This window comes from Tenrec ecaudatus, chromosome 14, assembly GCF_050624435.1.
Source record: "Tenrec ecaudatus isolate mTenEca1 chromosome 14, mTenEca1.hap1, whole genome shotgun sequence".
NCBI classification, from domain to species: Eukaryota; Metazoa; Chordata; class Mammalia; order Afrosoricida; family Tenrecidae; genus Tenrec; species Tenrec ecaudatus.
Window position 1 is genome coordinate 89,717,197 of NC_134543.1, and position 17,058 is coordinate 89,734,254.

Below are 17,058 nucleotides of genomic sequence, written 5' to 3' on the forward strand. Positions count from 1 at the left end.
GTAAGCAGGGCTCAACACTGATCTCTGTCCCCCAGAAGAGGTACATTAGAAGAAGCCAAACCAAGTATTGGTGTGTATTACTTTATTGCAATGGGCACTTCATTTTGATTTGAGGAGATTCACCTACACGTAGCAGCTTCACTACTTACAAGGGACCATAAAAGCATTACTCGATTTTGGCGTTAGAATTGTTCAGTACAGTACTTTTCTTCTAATAACAGCAGTTGACAAGCTGTTACTTAAAAAAAAAAATAACCTTCAGGTGCAGTTTCAGAAAGTAAGATCAACACAACTAATTAATGGAACTGTCCACCTAGAACACAAACATAAAAAACTCTTGCATAGCTATGTCTAAAGAGATTTTAAGGCACTTAATCGATAGTTCAGTGTCGACAAAGTGTAGGTTTTTTTTCTCTATTTAACTGCTTAGTTTTCAAGCTTATTCTGAATACATTCACTTATAGCAAGTACCATGAGAAATTTAGACTGCAGTTAAAAATTTTTTTTTCTGTAATTCAGATCATGAGTCACTAGTGGGACACTGTCATGACATTCAAGTGTTTAAAAATTTATGTATTAGGCATTAAAACGTTACCCTTTCTTCAATGCCATCATCCTAACCAACAAGTTATACATCAGAGCAGAAAAACTTGAAGGCATTCAGCAAACATTCCTTGACTTGCCATCCTATCTTTAAAAAAAAAAAATCATTGGCAGGTCATCTCCCATAGGCACAAAAAACCCAAATCGATTTCAAAAATATCACTGATTTTTTAAACAAATACTTTCTTGTAAAGGCATTTAGAAAATGTCACATTTCAAATATGCTGCAGAACTGTAAGAGGAGGATTTTCTCTCTCTGGAAGCTGACCATCCCCCGATCGTGGAGCTTCCATGGTTGAGATTTATCCAAGCTGATCTTCGTACTGTTTACGAAAGCAGTCACCAGCGGGGAAGAAGTCCCAACACCTTTCTTGGTACATCTTCCAGACATAAGATTCCTGAAACCATGTGAACACAGGGTACTCTAGTTAAGCAGGTCCAGTTGGTTTCTTTTTGCCTGCATCTGTCTGTAGGAATATTGCTGTGCCTTTACAGGAGTCCGAAGGGGCAAGAGTGGCAGGTGCTTTGTTGCTCCCCCCGCCCCCGCCCTCAGGAAGAATTCCACCCTAAATGAAATTGATCCAATCTTTGTAACTAAAAATACTTAAAGATGAGCAACAGGTGATTCCATGTCATTTGCAATTGATTAGAAGAATACACACTGTGAGAACATGCAATGGTTGCTTGAGCAGATGCGCTAGTAGAACTAGTGTTTGGATAACAAACAATTTCCTCCTTTGATCTCTTGATTCTTCTGATGGCTCTTGAAGCCACCTACTCACTTCTGTTTCTCATGGTCTTTTTCTCTATAATGTTCTGCCCATCTCCAACTATTGTACTCTGAGGCAGCAACCCTACAGGTTTAGAAAATCTCAAGAGTTTGCTGAGAAGGACAAAGCAGCATGACTTTCGGATTAAATTGGGGTTGACACCGGGTACATAATAGAAATCTGCCATGTTTTATCACCATCACTTTTGGGTGCCCTGGGGAAATGCATAGAAGAGAATGCCCTCTCAAGTCTCAGTCTTTATATAAGGGAAGGAGTGTGCTTTGTTTCTCACCTGACCCGTGTGCTCCGTTTCATCTTTATTAATCAAGTACATCAAAAAGAACCTGCAACAAGGATAATAGGTATGAGAAAAGGTCAGTGTTAGACACTTAAATGGATGCAGAAGGAGGGCTCCAAAAATGTTTAGCATCTGCTCTATCTTTGGGAATCAGGCATACTATACAATGGGGTACCCCCAAAACCCTGGAATTGCACTGGGAAGAGTAGAGCTTTCTTAGTACACATTTTTCCTGCTTGGCAAGCATCACATCCAGCAACTCACTCTGAGTTAGTGCACCCAGTGGCGTCACTTGGGAAGATTCTCTTTGGTCAGTGAATTTATTTTTGTAAAAGCAGTTTTGCTTGAACCTTGTGTGTGTGTGTATGTGTGAGAGAGAGATGGCTAATTTAATGGAACTGTACAACTGTGAAATTTCATTTCCTGCTAGGGAAAAATGCCTCAGAAATTGTTGTGATGTTGAACACAGCTTACAAGGACACCACTATGGGAAAAACTCGTTTATGAGTGGTTTTCTCATTTCAAAAAAGGTGAAATGTCAATTGATGACAAACCTTTTCCTGCCAACTTCCTGAACTGATGGAAATGTTGACCTGTGGTGAGTACATTTGGAGTTCTTTCACCAGGTCAGACTGTTAATCAAGCTTTCTATTTAGAGGTTCTGAAAAGATTGCATTAACACTGCGCGACAAAAGCCTGATTTGTGGCAGATGGGGGACTGGTTTTGCCATCATGACAATGTACCTGCTCACCCAGCCATCTCAGTGCACCAGTTTTTGCCCCAAAACAGCATGCTTCTCTTGCCCCACACACCTGACTCACCTGAGCTCGCTTCTCAAGTGAAGAGGGACATGAAAAGACAGCGATTTGACAATGTAGAAGAGGTGAAGAAAACAGAGAGGTGCTGTTTCATAAGTTTGAAAAATGTTTCCAGGAATGAAACTGCATATTTGACAAATGTATTAAGTATAATGGAGAGTGCTTTAAGGGGTGGGTTGGTTTTTGGGGGGGTATCCTTGTATAGTATACACGTTACTAGTCTCAAATTGGCCTTGATCATATGCATTCAAGAATTCTGGATTCATTTTACTATTTAAATCAGGGTTTTCTAGTCAGACTCTTAGCAAGTGATAAATTAGTAGGCTTACTATAAAATTGAAATTATGTATTTGATCTCTCTAGATGCTCTGATTACTCTAGAAAAACAGTTCTGTAGACAACTAGGAAATGCCTGTGTGCTTTCACTCGATTTAGCGGTGATGGATGGTGACACAAGACTCCTGAGGCTGCACAGAAGAGCTCACATTCTAGAACTTCACAGACGCATAATCTCAGGCTGCAGGAGCAGGAGGAGGATGAGGGAGGAATGAAGAAAGAGCACTCCCCTGAGGGTGGAGAGAGCCCCTGAGCCCCATCTTTTGAATACCCTTTGCCTCTTACACTTCATAGCTTCAGATCCTGATTGTCCCTAGAAACTCTTGCTATGTTAATTTCCCTGCAGATTAAGAAGGTGTGCTCAGTCTCTTGTTCATCATTCAGAACATGCTGACATCCCATTGTAGGTGGGCAGTTCAAACACAACTAAGATGGGTTTTTCTCCCGACGCTCGAGTATGGAGAGTGTGATCAGTTGGAAGGGGGTCCCGACTCAGGTACCATCTTTTTTCTTCTGTCTCGTACTGAGGAACCGTGGTAGCGAAGTCATTACGTGTTGCACAATGAGGTCGGCCATTTGAAACCACCAGCTCTTCCTGGGGAGGAAGATGGGGCTTTCTACTCCCAAGGGCAGTCCCACCTGGTCCAGTAAGGTTGCTGTGAGTCAGTGCCAACTCGACAGTTTCGTTTCTTGCATCTAGTACTACACTAAACAGAAGAACCATATACTCACTTCCATTAAGTCAACATGTAAAAAAAACAACACTTTGTTTTGACAATAAGTACTTTTTCAAAATCAGATTTGGATTTTCTGTCCAGTAACATGTAGAGGTAGAGAAAGGGCTGAACCCCAGATCCTGATGATGTAAACTAAAATTTGCACAAGAAGTGCATTATTAACTTCCAAGAGCTGAAAGCTGACCACTGAAATCAGGACCTTGGAAGTCACCTGGCCAGCCTGACCAGGCCAAATCTTGTGTTAATGGAGCAGGGACCATTGTCACAGGGAAGGCCTCACTCTCTCTCCAGTCCTTGAACGGAAAATCCAGTATCTGTGGAGAGGATAGCTCTTGGTTGGTACTTGCTCCTAGCAACCCTGCTGCTGCCCCGTTCAGCTCATAATGAGCCTACATGGGGTTTCCCAGACTCCTCAGGAATAGACAGCTTCATCCTTCTCCCTCAAAACACCTGGCAGGTTTGAACTGCTGATCTTGAGGTGAGCGGCCTAATGCTTACCCACTAGGGCTCCGTAAGAACAAATAGGATCTATGATAAAAACCTGTCCAGAGGTGGCTCTGCTGAAAAAGTAGAAGCAATGTAATAAAACATAATTGCTTAAGTTACTAACCAGATACTCACAAGTAGTTGGCTAAGTTGTGCTCTTGTAATGTGTGTGTCTCAAAACCATGAGGAGTTGTGTCAAAGTAGTCATTGCCAATTCCACAGATGAAACATTTAGTCTATTAAAGAATAACAGAAGCAGTGAGGGTGTCAGTAGGCACGTGGGAAAGGGGTCAAGGTCTTTGAAAGGAGAAGCAGAGAAAAATAGTCTTTGTAATGCTATTGCTCATTCCACCCTCAAGCACCAAATGATGGTGTCAGACGCAGAGCAGAAGAAACAAACAGAACTTGGCCAATGGGCACATGGGTGTGGACAGTGAGGACAAGCTTTGCTTGTAAAAACCAGTACCTCCATATCTTCTCGTACTTGTTCCTGCTGGTCTCTTAGCTCCCCAAAAGCATCAATAATGAGACCTAGGATTTTAGTGACAACAGACAAAGCACTGTAAATCATCTGTTTGGTGGTCAGGGTGGAGGAATGGCACGGGTCACTTTGTTTTCTTAAAAATGTTGCATCCTGGTGAACTGCTCCTAGACTTCTCTGCAATGTATCCTCTGCTGTGAACTACTTTTCCTCGAAATTCTTCTTTGGCTATATTCCTTAACAATTCCTTCTGATCTCACCACCCCACAGATGAACCCAGGTCTGGTCAGTTTGTACCAGTTTAAGAGGCTTAGACGTCTATACCTAGATGCCTTACAAGTAGCTCAACAAACTAAATTCACTGTATCAGACATCATCCTCCCCACCTCACATGCTGGGAAGAGATGGCAGATATAGCTAAGTCCTTGTATTCTAGTAAATTCTTAATGTTTGCTGAGTTAACAAGTAAACTAATTCATGAAATTCTTAATTGATAACCGTACCTTGAATGATGGCTAATAAGATGACAATGACGAAGAAGAAGAAGGTAATGTCAAAGACAATCCGATAAATTTCATAAGGGTCACCAGCAGGATCTTCAATTTCATCACCAATGCCACCCCCGGCTCTCACTCCTACATACATGTGGAACAGGTAACACTAGAAACAAAACAATGGCAATTCAGGTCAAGATAGCAGAGGTTGGTTTTTAGCAAGTTGGTTTCTCACTTGTCATACTTTGATCCAATATCGTGGAGGATCCACTATAGGAGGATACTCTTCAAAGATAACATTTTCATGTTGCCACTCTACTGTCAGGTCAGTGTGACATCAAGCCTGGTGTTACATTTTGAATTTAATGATTCATATCTTGCTTTCCCTTTTACAAATGATTTGAACAGTACATTAGACACAAGTTGGAATCAACTCAATGCAGTGAGTGTGGCTAAGTTGAGAAGTGTATGGTTCGGCTTCACGCAAGCTACCCAACAAACAAACAAACTCCCAGTCCATCACAGTGACCCTGTAGGACAGAGCAGAGCTGCGCAGGGTTTCTGAGACTAAGTCTATATTGGAGCAGAAAGCCTCATCTTTTTCCCACAGAGTGGCTGGTGGCTTCAACTGTTACCTTGTACTTAATAGTCCAGTGAGGTTCCTCTAGGCTGGCCTCCAGACAAAAGCCCCTGACTTACGATACCTGAGTCACATGCGCAGTTAATGCTCAGCTCTTAGCTTGCAAGGTTATTGGTTGGAGACGGGCTATGGGATCTGTAAGGTCATCAGCCTTGAAACCCTGTGAAGCCATTCTATTGTGCACACGCAGGGGACCATTATTCAGTAAAGACTGTTGTATTGGGCCAAAGAAACAGTATCATAGTCTTTCCTTAGCCTCAGGATAATGCCTGTGCCATTCATACCTATCTATCTATCTATCTATCTATCTATCTATCTATCTATCTACCTCTCTACATACAATCTAATCGATGGGTAACTTGCCCTCACACTATCCTTTTGCTATCCCTCCACCTGACTGTTGAATGCAGAGGGGTGAAATCACAAAGGGCAGGGTAAAGATGAGTCTGGATCCCACCGCTGCCTCAGTGATGGGCTGCTATCCTGAGGATCCTTGCCTCAAGAAAGCATAAGAACTTAGCTAACAAGTGGTACCCAGTTTATAGGGAAATGAACAAAGGCTAGACTACTGCCCTTGACGCACGCACGTGTTCTCCAGAAGTCTGGATGCTGGGTTCCACCTGAAACCAACAACCCGACCGTGCTGCGGTGGGTACGATATTCCCACAGAAACCTCATCTTCCAGGTAGATGTACCAAAAAGACTCGAGTATAAGCTGACCTGCTATCAGTCAAGGCTCCGAGTTTTACCACAAAAACTGCATGAAAAACTTGGCTTATCCATGAGTATATACGGTAAGTGACTGCTGCCGCCACTCCGTGGCGGTCTTTCCCACCATGAAAAGGGCAGTCCCCGCTCTCCGAGTGCAGTCCTCACCGTCATCATGTCGTCACACTTCATATCGGGCTCATCGTCATCGTCGCTTTTGTTGTAGAACTTTCGGAAGAAGTTGAAAGCCACCACAGTATAGAGATACACCACCACAGCCAGGAGACCTACAGTCAGAACCAACTGGGGCGGGGTGGGGGTCATGGAGAGAGAGAGAGTGTTAGTTTTCTTTCTACCTTGAGAGGTACACATGAGACCAGAGGAAGCGACACGGGGTGTAGATGAGCCCACAAGGAGAAACAGGCCTATTAAGGGGAAGCGTAATGGGGATATGTTAACCTCGAGGTTAGCTAAGGATTATACGGCTTCAAGAAGTTCACGGAAAGAAAGACGGAATTAGAAGAGACTAGAATTTTGACATGAACTTTCTGAAGACCCTTAGTGTACGGCTTCGAGGCTAGAGGATCTTCAGCCTGGTAGGTCTCCTTGTGTTACACTATTTTATAAATACCATGGGTCTGGAATACATAAGATTGGAGAAATCTGCTTAGGGCATTTGCAGGGGTCATTTGTGTCAGACTAAATCATGCCAGGCAGCTTTGTCTTTCTCTCATTTGAGGTTCAATTCGCCAACCTTTGGTTTCACAGCCCAACGCCAGCATGGGTGAGTTTGAAACCGACTAGAACCCAAGCTCTGCCACTGGGCAGTCTTGGGGAGACACTGTCTCCCTGAACCTTCCTAAGCTCTGTGCCCCGAGTCTAACAACTACCTTACAGGGTCGCTTGAGGCTGTCATGGGACAACCTGGCACATTTTAACTCCCCCCCCCACCGAGGCCTAGAGGTGTGACGGGAGCAAACCTCATTCATGCACACGAGGAATGAAATGCTAACAAGTTTGACGTATTGGAGATGGCAGTCTTAATCCAGTGGGGCCCCTGCCGGGACTGGAGCCATAGCTATAGGTCTACTGGACTGAGAGGTGGACTTTACAGGGAGCTCTGCCACGAGTGTGATCAGTCTGTCTGTGCACCCCCTCCTAATCCATTCTCCTCCCTGGTTGAGAATTGCTGCTACGTGAAGCATTTCTGAATCAAGGTTCTTGTAGCTGTACCTTGCTGGGGATGGCTGCAGTTTTTGAACATTACTCAAGCATTTGGTTGGTCCAGAGACGCACATGCGGATCTATTGTGTTGCATACCCGTATGGAGTCGGTACCTGTTTGCCATTGTGAGTTACAGAGGACAGGATGGTTCTCAATGTCTTGAAGCCCATCGCAATATCCAGCAGGTGAGCCGCAAAGAAAAAGTTGTTGCAGTGGCCCAGGAAGGACATGGTTGTGTACCAGGCAAGGTAGAGAAAGGACTGTGGAGAAATACGGAATTTAGCTGTGGTTTCCCCTCCCCTTTTACACCTGATGTATCCATTAAGCCCTTTAATGCATCCATTAAACCCTTTGCTCTCAACTTTTGGGACAGTCAGTAAGGATAACAGGGATTTAGGTGCTATGAGCGAGCCTGAGAATTGCCAAGTACAACCCTGCCTGCCTTTTACAAGACAGCAGTCTTGCCGGCCTGTGTCTCCAAAAGGGACTCCTCCCTGGATTGTTCTGGGACTCTCCTTAGCTTATTGGTGGCATCAAAGAGAGTCTCCGATTCTCGGCTGTAGACATCTTGTTTTTCCAGATGCGATACTTACATTGTCAGTAAAAACAACTCCCAGCTTCCAAATATGGTACTTCATATCGACAGAACTTAGCCTAAAAAGGGGGGTGAGAAACCAAGACTTAGAAATGTCAAGCATTCGTTAAGGTTTAATAATCTAAATATGCCTCTGAACTTCAAGTTAAGTGTTTCCTTATGAGAAACACATTTTCAAATTTTTCACTAGTCCTTTTTCAGCTACCTTGGACACAGCAACGATAGGACTTAGATCATCCGAAAACAAGGGCCCAGAGGGCAATGTTTTAGTGTCCCCAAAGCAAAAGATCCGTGTTAGCCAGACTTTTGAACCCCTGAGCTCTGTACCATGATAGCAGAGAAGCCGCCTCCTTCGCTACTGTCTCTTCCACTGGGCTAAAGTCAAGGGCGTTTTTGTCCAGTCCCAGGAGTTCAGCAATGCGTTCTGCTCCATAGAGATTGCCGTACTTGTTGATCACCTGTAGCAGAGGATGACAGTGTGGGTTCGAGGCTAATCTCAAGTCTCATAAGGAGTTCAGGCAAGATTTGAAAATGCCACAGGATAATAAAGACAAAAAATGACCCCCAGGGAAAATGAGAAGTGATAAAATGCAGACTGTTTGTTATGCTGGTATTGTTTTTTTAATCCTTGGGGAGGCGCGAGAATTCACAGGCTGCAGGGAATGACAATGGTTCAGCGAGACCACTTCTGACAGGCTAGACTAGGCAAGAAGCCAGGAACCTACGCGTGTTTACATACAACCCCTGTGTGACACACGCTTCTGGAGAAGGCACATCTTACAGAAAAACAAACCCCAGAACTTACCCACGCTGACAAGGCATACCTTTCTCTTGACAAACTTGTCCCAATAGTTATTAGGAAAAGAGCTGGAAAAGAAAGGAAGAAGGGGCAGTCTAGACATCCAGGCACACAAGATTCCCTACCAGTCAGAGGGCGGGGGCTGTTCTGCCCGTTGAACTCCAGCCTGGAGGGAACGCGGCAGTCATCACAGGTGATTCCCAAACAATGTCTGACAAACGACCAGTGAGATGGTATAATGCACAGGGTACAATTGCACTTAAGAACAATTTAAATAAACTACATGAAGCAGTGGGTTTAGAGACGTTGGACCTCTGCTCAGACGGTAAGCTACAATAGGAGAAGCACGGACGGGGAAGGGAAGCGGGAACAGCGTCAGGCAGTAATGTCAGAGTGGGGATGACGACACACAGAGCGCGGAAGCCTTTGGCGCGGTGGCTGTTTCTTATCCTCTAAGATGAACACAGAGGTTTTATATATGCATCTATCTGTATGGTTAACTGTTCAACAATGGAAGGAAGTTATCCCATGGCCTGCGCTTGATAGAGAAAGCACTGTATGTACTAAGATACCGTCACACACACACACACACACACACACACACACACACACACACACACACACACACACGGGGTTCTTCTACCTAAACATTGAAAACAGCCATCCCATTCAGCTATGAATACCTCTTATAAAAGGACTTGTCATTATCATCTTAGGATACATTTCTAGAAGTTGCACGGTCTTTTAGGACCTCTTACCTTTTTGCCATTGACTCAAGCATTAGGATAAGGTTACAAACTAATTAATTTAATAGAAACAAAGCATAGTAGGTTTCCTTGTTTTCCTTTACTTAAGGAGACTGCCAGAGGCCTGCTATATCTCCCTCCCCTTAGGGGGCTGCTGCTTCTGATGTCTTGCAGCCTGGGCAACTTCCATTTTCCCAAGTGACCTGGGAGCATCCAGCACCTTGGATCCAGCTAATGGTATGTCCCCCTTTTGGACGGCTGGGAGAAAGGGAAGCGTGGGCTAGCACACCCATGCACTCCACGGCACCAGACGTCTGCGTGTAACAGCATGCACATAAAGAATCCCAGTCTAACCCCCAGGTTATATGCATGAAAAATACGGCATTCTTTAATCTACCCTGAACTTCAGGAGATGGTATTTAGTACCAGTGAGTGAGCCAAGGCCTTTAGCAAGTATAAATACCTTGCCCAAGGTTCACTGACCACTAAATAGCCGAGCTAACAGGGTAGTTCAACTCTGCTTCTTGAATCAATGGTATTTCTACTATGTGCATACCAGGAAGGCTTATTTACAGGCCTTAAAACAGGACCTGCTGGGTGGAGATCTTAACTGCCGAGGGGATTTCTTAGGAGAAACACTCTCAGAAACCAAGTTAACATAATCTGTTGTCAACTTGAGAGTTAAGAGTGAAGGGGTGGAGTTTTAGCTTGTCAATTAGGTTTCAGCTTGATGACCTCATTTGGAGGCACTAAGGAAATAAATAGCTTGCTGGAGGCAGGACATACAGACACTCTCTGTCAGACATTCCTGTCGACAAGACATATGGAGCTATGCTAGAACCCTGGAGCTGAAGGAGCCATGTGGAGACCCCTGCCAATGGTGAGATGCTTACACCGCTACTGGATCTGTGGGGGGAGGTCAGATGCTTACAGGCATCTTCCCTGAAGGCAGTCCCTGCCAGATTGCTGTCTCCCCACATCACAGGGGTGGGGGCCTGCGACCATTAGCTTGGTTCCTGTAGGTGGAGTTCCCACCCCACTGATAATGGTCTCTATCAGTTGAGCCACGGAACAGGCGAAACTGACTCAGTGACATCCAAAGTTAGGCTGCCATCCTGTATCTAGGATCTGCCCATCTTGCCACATGTGTACCTCCAAGCCCTCCTCTTCCTATTGCATGTATTTCCCTAGACAACCCCTCTCATTACTGTATTACCTATAGCACAACCCCTTCCTGTGACATATGTCCTCACCTGTAATTAGGGGGCTTGCATGTCCCCAGAGAAGATAAAAGCCTGGGCTAGCATTAAAGATCACTCTCTCCCTCCACGTGGACCACCAAGCGGGGCTGAGGTGAGCATGCTACCATGAATTGTTTCTGACTCCATTTATTTCAATATTTCTCTTCTATCTCTCAAGCTCTCTATAACTTTACTATAATCTTTACTTATTATTGCTGTACAGTTGTGCCTACCAGACCCGTAATGATGTGTTAGGTGCTGGCTTCCCCTGACATGGATCCACAAGACTTTCCACCCACTGGCTTGTGATTTTCCTGTATTCAGTGTCATTGTATGTGCTGCGTGAGTCTGAAGAGGAATTTAGATTAGTAGTGGACATAAGGACTTATGAACTTGATATGGGCTGGGTTTTCTCAATATTCAATTGCTCTTGTGTATGTAGCTCTTTCTTAGGCACATGAGTGTCTATGAATTTGTTTCTCTAGTCAACACTGACTAATACAGTAGGCTTATCAGGTTTCAAAGCTGGCCAGGAAAGAGTAGACCCTCCTTTTGGGGACGGGGAAGGACACTTACGGTGTGTTGATTACCAGTCGGTCCCATTGGCCCTTAATGTCATCTTCCGATGGCTGTTCAGTGATATACAAGCCATCAAATTCTAGCTTTCGGGCAATTTCTTTTTCTCTCTTGAATACCACCAACGGCACCTAGAATAGAAGACTCAGTTATTCCAGAAGGCTTTTCTGAGTTAAGCCTCCCAGGCCTATAACAAACAACCTTTTAACTTCAGAGCTGGATTAAGGTTTTGGGGGGCTAATTTTAGTCCTAAATCAAAGTCTTATTGCTTTGGCTCATCTGATTCTTTGGGCCACTCTTTGAGGTGTGGGGTAAATATTCAATACTAATATAAACTGGACATCTTCAGCCATCCTACTGAGAAGGTCCTATTTCCACAAATCAATCCCAGAGTCAAATGACTTGAGTCTCCTATGCCAAAGTTGACTAAGATTTGAAAGGACAAACTATCCTAAAATAGTTGAAACAGTGCCGATCTCAGGGCCCTAGAGCAGCTCCTTCAATCTTCTAGGATCTGGGATGCCCTTGAAGTAGACCTTCCATTTGGATTTAGGTCTAATCTGCATCCAGCAAGCTGAGGTCCAGGCCTGTGAATGAAGGAGTAAGAGCTAAGTGATCTCCAGCACTTCCCCTGTCCAGTGTTCAGGATACTCAAATTCCCCAGCAATCTTACAGGGTTGGGCTAGTGTAACACACACAGATGTTCGTTTTAGAACCCATGCCTTAATATATTGGAGTCCTCAGTATGTATATGTGTCTTTGTTGTTGTTTTCTTTTCAGTGTAGTTTAGAGCCCAATCTTTTGGGCAGATTCACTGAGTGGTCTATATGTCACTAGTAGAAGCGAGGTCTACAGTGACAGAAGTCTATTTCCTGGATTCTTCCCAGGAAGAAAATGGCTTGATAGATGTGTATAACCAAGGCGATGTTTTAGGAAAGCTATCATGACAAAGACGACTGCATCATTTACAATACCAAGAGTTGAGACATGACTAGTAGTCTTCAGAGACGGCCACCTAGTCTCCCCCAATCTACTAGGCAATAATGAATTTGTTTGCTTTACATCACAGAATGCAGTACAAGTGACACTAGTTTCTAGTTCTGAGCCTAGGCCTTAAAAAAGACTAGCAGACTCTGTCTCCACCCCACCCCATCCCCGATCCTTTTTTTTTTTTAATCCTGTATCAAATCAGAAGTCTAACCACACTGTTGTTGAGGCCACATAAAGGAAGATGCCTGAGTCTACCCAGGGAAAGAGGGGTCCAGCGACATCACCTAGACCCACCCTTTCAAGGTGCCAGGTACAGGAATGCACCTCAGATCTTAGACACCTCAGTGGGACTCCTGGATGACTTTAGATTCAGCCACCTTCCCATGGCAAAGGACTGTCCCGGATGCCAAGCCAGTCCAAAGATAAAATAGTTACTATCTTAAGCTACTATGTTTTGGGGGGTGGTGTTTAAGGTCACAATAGGTAATCAAAATAGGAACTCACCAATAAGTTTCCTTTGGATATCTCAGAAAGTGATACATTTTGAAAGGGAAAACTATGAATGTCAACAAGAGGTGTGACTCCAAGCCCTGCATATGGACATGGGGTTGCCCGGGGGCTCTGGACAACGGTACATCCTGACTTAAATGATCAGGATGGGGCTTGAGGGTCTGTGTTTCTAGCCACCTTCCAGGTACTGCTGCTCTGGGGACTGTCTGTGCTGACAAGGTCCTGGAGGACAAAGCGGGCTGCCAGGGTCAAATACGATGCTTCGTCCTTAAGAAATCTGGTCTGCTGCAGAGTGGCCAGTGACTCACCTTCAGGCAATAGTAGCCCACCACACAGACCAAGGAGATGACGGTGTGGACCACGGCCAGGGCCCGCAGCGTCGGAGCCATGTAACCAGTGCTCTCCTGCAAGACGAAGAACACCATCGCCTCCTCCTCTTCCTCGTCGGTGAAGGAATTCCACAGGTTTGCAGCGTCCTCCGGGTCTTCCTCTCCAGGTTCCTCGGTGACCTGGCCCGAGACAGAAACGGAATGTTAGGTATCGGAATGAGCCTGCAACCACAGGGCTCTCCCCACGGATTTTGTAACATAGAGTGTAGTCAACCAACATTGCTAAATAGATGACGTTTTGAGTTAACTCTTTACTAGTAGGGATGTCTAAGAATTGCAATTTAAATTACATTTTAAAGCGATCCCAAACTGATCTATTGAAAATAAAGGAAAAAGGAGAATGTAGAAAGCTTTCATACACATGCTTTGATCCCTATGCCAAAAGGCATAATTTCTGAGAGAACTGAGGCTAAGACACACATGACCAGCGCATTTCCTGTTCTTTCTGATCCACCACTTACACTAGGGTTTCAACTACCCTACTTGTATAAACCCACTGTCTTGGAGCATGTTTCCCAAGACGGCATTCTCATCACACACACAGACTGTCGCTGCGCTCTCTACAGAGCAGCGAGGGGGGTTGAACCCCAGATCTTTAGGATCGCATTTGAGAGATCTTTCATTCTTACATAGATGACTCCCAACCTACCCCTCACCACTTTGATTCTGCAACTCCAACTGCCTGCTGGTCACCTACACCTGGATGGCTTCCACAGTCATCTCACCTCCGTATGTGGAAAATCAAACCTGGCTGCTCCCGTCCTCCACAGACTCATTACATCCTCCCCCCACCCCCCAGGCAGCTAAAAAACTTTACCTTGAAGGCAAGGTTGAAGTGCATAAGATAATGTTGTCTAACATTCAGATGGGTCGTTTTAGATAAGCTAGCTAATAAAGACCATGTCAGGAATTCAGAGCCTGCCATTCATTCCTTCACTGACATGCATTATGCATCCACAATGTGTAATAACCAGTTGCCAACATTTAAAAGCCTCGTTTTATCTTGATTTGTCGTCTCTTCCTATACGGAGTTACCAATCGCTCGGTTAATTCTTTCGTAATGGTATAATGCCTACGAAGGTGACTTTCAGTCACCGTAGTCCTCAAGGCCAAGACAGTCAAGAAATGTTTGCAGAAGGAATTAAGGAATTAGAGCAAGTGCAGACTCTTAAAACCAAAGCCCCTCCAAACTGGCTTGTGCTGCCGGAGTCTCTTTCAGAAACCAACATCCTAGAAGTGTCCTTGGGCAGCAGCATTTTGGCCAAAATGAGCGCACAACTTCTACAGCTGTGCATCTTTAGCAAATAGCCCCTGTATGAAGCATCACCTTGTAAAAGAGCAGGATGAAGTTGATAGCGAAGGCTACAAACAGAGCAAGGAACCTCAGGTTGTAGAAATTCCTGGCCAGGTAATGCTGCAAAGAGAGGGAGAGGCAGAAGTAGAAGAGCTTGGCAAGGAAGAGAAACCTACCTTCTATACACACACACAGACACCTCTCTGGTGGACGTGGACCCAGACCTATCCCTGTTCTTGCTTTTGAAAGCTTAGCATGCTGCTCAGAGGACCCTGCTCATCAGGGAGTCCAAATATCTAAACATGCTGCCAGCAGGGAGGAGTGAAACACCGCGACAAAGGCTGCCATTTGTCTGTCCTTTTAAATGACCACTCCATGCAGGGAAACCTATTGGCAAATTGGATGAGCTAAGCCCTGCAACTCCCACTTTGCACACAGCTAAATGGTGGTCCCAAGTCTTTGTCTCTAACTCCCAGCCCTAGCGCCTGTATTCCCCCCTTGGTAGAACCGCGGGGGGTGGGCTCGGGGACATTCCCATGCTCACTGTCATTGATCTCAGAAACATTACTGCTTAGAGCCAGGAACGGTAGCTTTGGTGCACAGGTTCCCAATCTATTCGTGGAGGGTTGTTCCCTAACCGTGGCCAGGAAAGGTGTGGTCTTGATGTCAGTAGCTGAACTTCAGTGGGCTTTTATTAAATAAAATCACAGACTATACTGAGGCTTGATTACATTTAGGGAAACCTAAAGAAACATAAAGAAAGTTCTGTATGCAAAATCATGAAACACTTCGAGACTTTTGGATCGAGTCAATTCTGACTCTTGATCATCCTATATAGGGTTTCTGAAGCTTTGCAAATTTTAAAAACTTGTTTTAAAAAATGTTAATAAACCTTTTTGGGGGGCTCTCACAGCTTTTATAACAATCCATACATCAATTATATTAAGCACATTTGTACATATGTTGCCACCATTATTTCCAAAAGCTTTGTAAATCTTTATGGGAGCAGACAGCCTCATGTTTCTCCTGCAGAGCAGCAGAGGGGTTTGAACTATAGAACTTTCGGTTAGCAGCCCAATGCTTACCCTACAGCACAGCAGGGGTCCTAGTGGACCAGAACCAGCAAATGCTCCATATAGTACGCAAAGCATAAACTAGATGGGAAAACAGGTCAGAGAGGGCATCTGCTGCTGGACCAGAGGACCAGGGACACACGGCTTGTTTGTTATCCCCTCCTCCCACACATTGAGACAGGAAACAAATAGAACAGGGCGGAAGCGTAACCAATCAAATGGTGACCTGAAAGGAGGGGTCGCCTCTCAGGTCTCAGTGTCTGCATGGCAGGGGAGGGCTGGGGCCAGAACACTTACCAGTAGCTTGGTCTGATAGATTTCCAGCCCTTTAAAGAAATTGGCCATGAAGGCTTCTGGCTTCTCAATTTTCTGGCCTCGCCGCCGCTTCTTTTTCTTTGCCACTTTTGCCCAAAGGTACTCGGCTTGCTCCTCCTCTTTGTTTTTGTCTTCCTTCTCCCCATCTTCCACACTGCGGGGAGGGAGAGCCCCTCAGTGGGTGAGGACAGAGCTGGGTCTGGCCCAGGCGGAGACCCAAATGAAAGAGAAGGCTGCACCGCAAGGGGCTCATTATGACTCGTCGTGACCGCAGCTGGAGTGTTGTTCCTCACAAGAAGGAACCTTGGCTCTACCACCTCTCCAGTGCTTGGAAGGCAAATTGAGCTTGATGGGAAGTGACCCTTTTGATGAAACCTGGTCATTGTATACATTATATACAAGCCTGCACTTCTGAAATCAGGACTAGTCATTGTGTGTGTGTTTTTCTTTCCCCCATTTCCAGAATGGTTTTACTTTTCGAAGCTGCCATGGGAATAAATAATACCACCTAGCCTACTAGGCTTGTGGTGCTCATGTTGTTTGGGGCCCTCAATCAATGGCACCGCACTGCAGTGTCTTAGGCTGCAGTGCTGAAAGAGGGAGATGTCTACATCCTTTCATCTGCAGAGCACTTACCTGGTGGATTTGAACTGCCAACCTTTTGGTGAGCAGTCAGTTGTTTACTGTTGTCCCCACAGGGTAGAACTCGTGGGCACTCCTAACTGAGATACTGTCTCAGGAGCTTGAGCACAGGGCGTGGCACATAATACAGTAAATGTCAGACACCATCCCCATGAGCCAGGATAAGCAGTTGCTAACTGTAGGTGTCTGGTCATTTGTTTTGCCAGATGGTGAAATTCTGACCTCTTATAAGACTTGTGAGTTAAGCATGGTTCATAGTTGTTATAGTCCTCACAGCTGGTCAATGCGTTTA

General features: G+C 45.0%; 1 protein-coding gene across 1 annotated transcript in view; it reads right to left on the reverse strand.

Moving 5' to 3' along the window:
* Positions 1-81: 81 nt before the first annotated feature.
* RYR3 (ryanodine receptor 3) overlaps positions 82-17,058 on the reverse strand; it is a 418,103-nt gene continuing 401,126 nt past the window's right edge. The window contains exons 91-104 of the mRNA XM_075532282.1: positions 16,107-16,278; positions 14,770-14,856; positions 13,362-13,562; positions 11,554-11,684; positions 9,016-9,058; positions 8,519-8,649; positions 8,190-8,250; positions 7,710-7,856; positions 6,541-6,675; positions 5,034-5,190; positions 4,516-4,580; positions 4,185-4,285; positions 1,666-1,717; positions 82-1,001 (exon numbers count right to left, since the gene is read on the reverse strand). Coding sequence (XP_075388397.1) covers positions 906-1,001; positions 1,666-1,717; positions 4,185-4,285; positions 4,516-4,580; positions 5,034-5,190; positions 6,541-6,675; positions 7,710-7,856; positions 8,190-8,250; positions 8,519-8,649; positions 9,016-9,058; positions 11,554-11,684; positions 13,362-13,562; positions 14,770-14,856; positions 16,107-16,278 — 1,579 coding nt within the window. The 3' untranslated portion in view covers positions 82-905. The remainder of the gene's footprint in view (positions 1,002-1,665; positions 1,718-4,184; positions 4,286-4,515; positions 4,581-5,033; positions 5,191-6,540; positions 6,676-7,709; positions 7,857-8,189; positions 8,251-8,518; positions 8,650-9,015; positions 9,059-11,553; positions 11,685-13,361; positions 13,563-14,769; positions 14,857-16,106; positions 16,279-17,058) is intronic.